Consider the following 7,880-nt stretch of genomic DNA (forward strand, 5'->3'; position numbering starts at 1 on the left):
GTCCTGACCAACGAAAATCTTCGATGGATAGGTCAGTTCTATCGGTAGATGTTATGTAAAACAGCGGCAAGTTATTGTTTAGATATGCAGTATTATTAATTCTTTCCCATCTCAAGGACAGGTCCAGCTGCGCTCGCTAGCATCGGTGATTGCTCCGTAGAGCTTCGTATTATTGGCCTTATATGGCGATACTAAAAAAGCATCGGCCTGTTGCATTCTATGGCGTGCGGGTGACGGCTCGGCAGTAAGCGAACTGGACGCGCGGCACAAACTGTGTAGGCCTAGGGGCTGGCGAAGCGATTTTCTCCTAGATTTAAAGTCAGGTAGGTGCAAATGTTTCTGGTATCAGCGTCGTGACCCCTTGCAGCTTGCGGAGTCCTGCTGGCAGGCCCAACTCCCTGCAAACTGGCATTTTTCTTCATGCGCGTATCGTCCTTGCTGTGCATCTGCGTGCCTATGCAGTGGGGTTACCCTCTTCCTGCCCCACTTTCCTCCGTTTCATGCTCTTTTGAGCTCAGCACGTCGTAGGATGGATAGAAGTTTCTGGCATGAATATCTTTAGCTATACAGCCGGAGAGCGGCCGCTCATCCTCTGGAGGTGACAGCGCTGTGGCGCTGCACAGGGCAGCATGGCCACTCAGGATGCTCGAGGGCCGGACGATGGCGGCGAGCCATCGCCTGCAGTTAATCCTGCAAATATGCACTGTAAGTAAAGGCCAATGATCGTGTATCTACAAGGGCTGCTGCGGACGTAGACGTTGGCGTGCTGTTTGTTCACTGTGTCGCTGCAGTTTTCCGGCCAAACGACGGCATCTACGTCTCGGAGGGACCAGAACAACGTACAATATGTACATCGCCAAACCTCCCACCGGCTATGGCTCGCAGCGGCGAATGGTAGGACGAACTCGAAGCTTGCCTCCTTAACCAACACCTTAGGAAGCGGTCAGAGTGTAACGCTTGCACGCAGGCACGTTGAGCAATTTGAACTCCATAAGGAGTTGTACCGCGGGAAGACTTCCCTGCTCTATATGGCAACTGACAAGATAAGTGGCGTGCAAGTCGCCCTTAAGTTGTACAGGAAGCGAAAGCTCAGCGTGCTGAACCGGTACGTTGGCACGGAGGGGAATAGGGAAGGGTGAAGTTATGACTTGTCCTGGGCCAACGATGCAGCCGGTCGATCATGCCGACCACTGCCACGCGATAGCCACTTTCAAAATCTGCACCCGATTGCCCTCATGTTCCCTCCCAAGCCGCATGCTCCTATGGCAGGATGTCCAAACCCACTCCTGGAGCTTTTATTCGCAAACCGTCCTTCCGCACCCGGGATGCCTGCAGATACCAAGTGGAGCGCGAAGTCCGGTTGCACATAAATTTGCACCACGAGAACATCATCCACTTATTCGCGGCTTTTGAGGACGAAAAGCACGTCTACATGGTGCAGGAGTTTGCGGTGTGTGGAGACCTGTTTGAGGACCTGAAGAAAGGAGGCGGCCAGCTAAAGGAGAAATATGCCGTGCGCGATGTTATTGTGCCGTTCTTGTCCGCACTAGCATACCTCCATAACCAGGTGCGTATCCGTAGGCTGGCTGCATGGCGGACGGGTGAACGGGCAAGCGCAATAGGACAGGATTGGTCCGTCAGCCTCGTATTAATCACAGGACTGAAACAGCGCCTAGGCTCTAGGTGTAAGTAACCTTAACAGTACTCGCTAGCGTATGCAGGGGTGACTGTCAGCATAGGTAAAAGATGGAAACAAGGATGGACTGGGAGTTTCAGGGGAGGGCAGTGGTCCTGAGCTTGCAGGTCGTGATGAAAGAGGGTTTAATTCGGAGTGAAGCCCTCAGAGGCGGGCGGCAATGGACTTGGGCGTTGAAAAGGGTTACAGGCGTGGCATTCGAAATGCGGCAAATGTCAGCAGTCCGATTACCACACGGTCAAGACTCCAACCCCGGTCTTCTGGTCCTTACAGGGCATTATCCACCGAGACATCAAGCCGGAAAACATCCTATTGGGGCCAAACAAGGCCATCAAGGTGGCGGACTTCGGGCTTTCCATCAATATAAACCACGAACGACCCGTGACGAGAGCTGGAAGTAAGTATGAAGCGTATGCTGGAGTTTGGCGATGTGCGAACAGGGGACGGGGGCGACGACCGTAAGCTTGAGGGGGCTGGTGTATGCCTGAGGTATGTCCATAAGTGTGAATTTCCGAGCGCTTTACGGTTACGCGTTTCTTATCGTGTCCATCTCCTCAGCGCTGGACTACATGGCCCCGGAGGTGCTGGTGTGTCCGGATAAGCGACGTCCCGAGGAGAACAAAGACAAGGTGTTGCTGGGTTATACGGCACAGGTGAGACTTAAGAGGGGTGAGACCGATTGATGTCGGTGGAATGCCGGTTCACACGGGAGGGTTTATCATGTCGGTCTTAGCCCCGAGATGGCGGAAAAACAGGTGTTTTGTTCATGAGCGAGGCCTTTTTCGTGCCGCATGGTTGCTGGCGGTACGCCTGATCTCATCGTTTCCGCTGGTGGCGTCCATAAGGGTGGCATTTCCGGACCTGCTCCAGATCAGTATTTCCCCTTCCCGCCATCGTTCCTCTGTTCTTCCGTAGGTGGACTCCTGGGCTGTAGGTATCCTGGCGTACGAGCTGCTGGTGGGCTATCCGCCCTTTGAGCAAGAGAGCCGAGCCGCTACCTACGAGCACATTATGTATAAGGAACCCAAGTTCCCGAGCTGGATGGCGGAGGACGCTAAAAAGTTTATTGGGCTGGCGCTGTGCAAGGTATGTGTTGTGGAAGATGCACCCCAAGGTAATGGCTTCTATACAAAGCAACCCAGTGGCTGTGATGGGAGATCGAGGCGGGCTCACAAAAGGACGTGCGACAAACAGTGAATTGGCGGAGCGTTTGCCGGTGCAGCAAAAGTCGAGTTGAACGGAAAGGTTTATTCCGTAATCTCAAGTGCTTGCTTCCCTGCTCTCATCGCAAACCCTTCCCTGAGACACTGTTTCAACCCGATGCGTTCGCCGGACCCCAGAACGCCTCCCAACGGCCCACCGTCTTCGAGCTAATGCAGCACTCCTGGGTACAGCCCTACATGATGCGCCACCTACAGCCCACTCAGGTGTCCACGTCCACGCCGGGGCCGTCGCGACTGCGCAACAGCGTGTCGCACACCAACGGCGACACGGGGCCTCGGGATCCCGCCACCAGCACCTCTACTAATGGCATGCTGGTGCCGCACTCGCAGCACCACGTCTCCATCTCGGCGTCCGGTATGGTGGCGGCAGGGTCAACAGGGGCAGCGAGTTCAGGCATGGGCATGTCCATGGGCACCGGCGGCCGCCTGTTCATGCCCGTCCCCGCACCGCCGGCCAGTGCGTTGTCTGCGACGACTCTGTCAGCTCAGCAACAATCCACGGCGGATAGCGGCGCCTTCAGGCAGGGGGCCCCGCATGGGAATATCTCGCATTCCCAATTGCAAGCTCAGTCCCACCTTCACTCGCAGCAGCAGCACCAGCAGCAGCCACCGCAGTCTGGATCAGCTGCGCGTCCGCAGGCGCTTTCACCCAACATGGCACTAAAGCAGAGCGTCAGCTTGCATGAAAAGCCGTCTCAGGGGTCACAGGACGCCACTATTACGGGCTCAGGTGCCGAAGTTGGGCGAATTCATGATTCTATATCGGATCCATCGGCACGGGCGTTTGAAAGCTCTATTCCGCAACCGCCTGGCGTGACGTCGTCGGCGTCGCTATACAGCGGCGGCAGTGGTGCGGCCAGTGCCGGCGGCGCTGGAAACCGTGGCGGCGCTAACAACGGTCCCACGGACATGGATCGCTCTCCCAGCCAGAGCCAGAACCCTAGCATGGGCAGCAACGCCAGTGCCAGCAGCAGTGGGGCGGCCCGTTCATTACAAATACATTCGGTGAGTGCCTGAAGCGCTCCATGTAGCTGGGTTCGCCGTAAGAAAGCAGTAAGATTGGCCTGGCCAGCCCGAATGCCGGTTACGGGACCAGCGATCAGGGCCCGATTGGAACCATCGGGGCCAAATGGTGTTCTGCATTGAAAGCTCTGCGTAGCTATAAGTAAGGAGGACCCTCCCACACTGCGCGGCATACGGTAGGGGTATCCACGAGGCGGGAGGGTATGTATGGCTTCTGCCTAGTTCGCTGCGTGTTTTCCGCTGCGGGTAGCGTCTTTCCTAGGATTACACCAGGACGCATGGGCAAGGCATATCATCTCTCCTCAAGCATTTTCACCTAGTTTCCAGCCTACCGCCGGCACTCCTATTTGCTATCTGTCAACCTTAATCAACCAAAGTTTTGCACATCCCCTTTCAAACCTTCTTGCCTATCTGCTGCCGAACCCCCTCCTTACAGGGCGGGGCCCCTGCAGGCAGCCTGCAGGGCTTGCGCGGCTTGACCCATGCCGTTTCCCAAGGTCATAGCCACATGGCCAGTACCAGCAGTCATACGGCCAGCACTAGCACCAGCCGGCCGGTGCCGCCGTTAGCTCTGGACCCGACGGAGGCGATGAGCGACGTGTCGGCTGGTGGCGCTTCCAGCACTGACCACATGCCCGTCTCACCGTCTACCGCGCGGGCTCCCAACGGGACAGTTCCGGGGGGGACGCCCATGGCGAGTCGCACGAATCCACCGTCGTACGCTCAGGGTGCTCAGGCGCACAGTGGCGGCGGTTTAGGTGGTGCTGGCGGCATGCCGCCGGGCCAAGGCGCCGCAATTGTGCCACCCCGGCTGCGTGTGGCCGCTATGGTGCCGCCGGTCAACATTGGCGCTGTGGCCCTGTCGGGATCCTCAACGCGCATGATGCACATGCCCGCCCCACCCGTAAGTCCAAAGCCACCCACCCCGGAAATGCCGGGAGGCTGCCACCGGCCTGCCAGCGGAGTGCTGTCGGACGACTCCTTCCTGCCACCCACGCGCTCGCCCTCCGTATCGGTGGGGGCTCAGCTTCTCAGCCCCTTGCAGGTGATGCGCCTTAAGGGAAGGGTGATAGTAGGGCTATTGGTGCAGCCTGCCTTTGTAGGGAGACAGGGACAAAATCGAGGCGTTAGTGTCCGGTGAGATTTCCGTCGCTCCGGTAGGTGACGCTGCAGCTGGTGCAGCCCGCGCTTCTGCAGTTTTCCAGCTGATTAGCTCATCCCTTCTGCTCTCTGCCCGGACGGTTTCTTCCGTTGTGCGCGATGCTGCCCCTTTGATTACTACTTGTACACTGAGTTAATTAGAGTACCCACGCACTAAGCGGCTCTCCCGTCCTTTGACGCGCCCTGTTTTCCTAAAAACATTTATATCCTCGTTCTGCAGGCGCAGTTGATGGCACCACGGCCTAGCAGCCGACTGAACAGCCCCAGCCACAGCCGTCGCAATAGTGTCAGCCAGGCGGGTCAGGGCGCGAGCGCCCAGAGCGCTGCGGCCGCCGCGATGCAGCAGGCGTCCATGCCGCTGCCGCAGTTGATGAGTGGCGAGTACGGTGACATGACCCCGGAGGAGCTTGCGCTGCGCATGTCCAGCTCTTATCGGGGACTCATGACCGCACCTGCCGGCAGTGCTAACAGCGCACGGGTGTTCAGCAAGCTATGGACCCGGGACCCTTTGAGCGCCGGGGGTACGCAGTCGCCGAATGGAATGTACGGCAGCGATCCGCCGCTGGACTCACCCGGAGGAGGGAGCACCGGGGGCAGCGCAGGCGGCATGTCCATTCGCGGCGGTGGCACTGCTGTCGGCGCGAGCCCGACATCCGCCATGGGCGGCGCTCGCGCCACTGCCCGCGTTCGGATGATGACGCCCGATGAGATGATGACGCGGCCACTGATGCGCGAGAGCTCCTTGTCTTCGTCGTTCAAGAGCAGCGGTAGCGGCCTGCGGGAGGACCTGATGCAGCAGTCCATGACTATCTATCATCGCCCTGGCAAAGTCCCTGGCATTGGCCGTGCAGCACTGGCGGCTCGCGAGGCCGAGCTGGTAGATCCCTCGAGCCTGTTTCACACCCCGACGGGCGGCTTGGGCAAAACCAAGAGCCTGGTCAACCGCAACTTAAACGGTGTGATGGCAATGGAGGATGGTGGGGGGCCCGGAGCATCACTGGCGCGGATGGGATCAGACGCCGCGCTGGCACGCACAGCAGCGGGCACAGCAGCAGCAGCAGCGGCTGGCCACGCCGTCGCGACGCAACGCTCGTTTACGTCGGTCAACTCGGCTTTTGCACGCAAGCTGGCTAACGGCGCCATCGCCACTAAGGTTACGGAGTACGTCAAGGGAAGGCTGCCGCACGACGAGGATATGGCCGACTAGTGACGCCTGCAGCGAGGCTCTAACCTTATCAGCAAAACATGACCTTCGCGTTGGGAAGGGACCCGCGCCAGGCGTCCGGCGCGAACATCGGCATGCTGTTACCTTGGGGCGCTATTATAGAAGTCCGCCTTGGTGAGCCGAGCATACAAAGTGGGCTTCCACTATGGCGCTTTTCGGACGGTGCAGCATTGGCGCGTGGGAGCTGTTCCCGGTCACCAAGCGAAGAGTTGGCGAAATGGGGCGCTATGCAAAGGCGCCCTTCCGGGTGGATCGCATGGTGCGGCTATGTAGTTCATGTGAGGGAGGTGAGGACAGCGTGCTAGGCTGCTGGCGTCTGCGTGTCCCTGCCGGGCAGGCTGGCCCCTGCCACCCACGTCCATGCGACACTGCGCAGTATTGGTGTTTCCACCTGCCGTATTCGGTATCTTGCTGGCTGTACTTCCATATGCGCGTTATCCAGTAGCTTCCAAGTCCATGTCCCGCGCGCAGTTTGCTGTAAGACGGACTGGTGACGGCGGGGTGGACGCTTGGGAGTGCGTAAAGTTTTTGGGGACAGCAGTATGGATGGACGCGGCTGGCAGCATGCTAAGCTTGAAAAAAAATTCAATTGTCGACGTAGATTGCAGTCCAGAACTTTAAACCGTATGAGCATGAGATGACACCATAGAGGACGCGATATAGGAGTATATCTGCAGGTGGTTGAGCTTGGATATGGGGGCTGTGGCAGGTGTTTGATAGCAGTTGGGGGGACCCGCAGGTTGTATTGTGTGCCGTTTGGGGGTTTGGTAGTATCTTCACGTTTGTGTACGCAGAGCGACGAAGTGGAAGAGCACCCTCTGTTTCTGGTGTTGGAAAGCATGTATGTATTGCAGGTATGCATTATAGTCAGGCATCGTATTCTGGCAATACCGCAGATATGGACGCAGGTACGCGAGGTCAAGCTGTTCCCGGTGCCAACATAAGAAGTGCGCGCACACCTGACTCGAGGACGCTTATGGTGTCGTTTTCCCGTTTTTGCGGCTCGCCATGCCCATACGACTGACAATGGCGGCTGACTGGTTTGCGTGTGCGATTTGCTGGTTAGGTCTGGTTTGTACTGCTGAATGGACAAAGTATTTATTACTTAGTGCACGTGGTTTAGGACGGCGACCTTCGTGCGTGGTCGCGTCGTAGCACTTACTCGATCGACCGAATGAGCTCGATTAACGGACCTCTTATCGCGTTCACAGATGCGGACCCGGACTTGGGGTGATTACAGGCGTCATTGGGCTACTGTGTGGGCATACGAAAACCTTTCAATAGGGTAGCACCTTCAGCACGGGCCGCATTGACTAGACTGCATAGGCCAGAGTGATGCGTCGAACGCGGTGTGCAGCAGCTTTGGAGACTGCATTGGAAGGCGATATGGCACACAGTATAGGCAACGCCGTTTGGAAGCGGGCGAAGCAGATCTCGACTCGCGAGGGTTTAGGAGCTTGGTCCATCTATGCATCGGCATTCTGCATGTTTGATGCGGTATCAAATGATGCTGTTGCATCTAGCTGCAGGGCAGCCCGCCTGAGGTGCACAC

General features: G+C 57.7%; 1 protein-coding gene across 1 annotated transcript; it reads left to right on the plus strand.

Annotated features, from left to right (window-relative positions):
- Nucleotides 1-642: 642 nt before the first annotated feature.
- On the plus strand, nt 643-3,936 carry alk4 (aurora like protein kinase; the record flags this gene model as incomplete). Its single annotated transcript, XM_002947013.1, has 7 exons — nt 643-705; nt 792-1,105; nt 1,336-1,567; nt 1,970-2,093; nt 2,255-2,325; nt 2,612-2,782; nt 3,037-3,936. 7 exons carry the CDS (start codon nt 643-645, stop codon nt 3,934-3,936), a joined length of 1,875 nt encoding a protein of 624 aa, XP_002947059.1.
- Between the last annotated feature and the right edge of the window lie 3,944 nt (nt 3,937-7,880).

The sequence above is a fragment of the Volvox carteri genome, assembly GCF_000143455.1.
Source record: "Volvox carteri f. nagariensis unplaced genomic scaffold VOLCAscaffold_5, whole genome shotgun sequence".
Classification (NCBI taxonomy): domain Eukaryota; kingdom Viridiplantae; phylum Chlorophyta; class Chlorophyceae; order Chlamydomonadales; family Volvocaceae; genus Volvox; species Volvox carteri.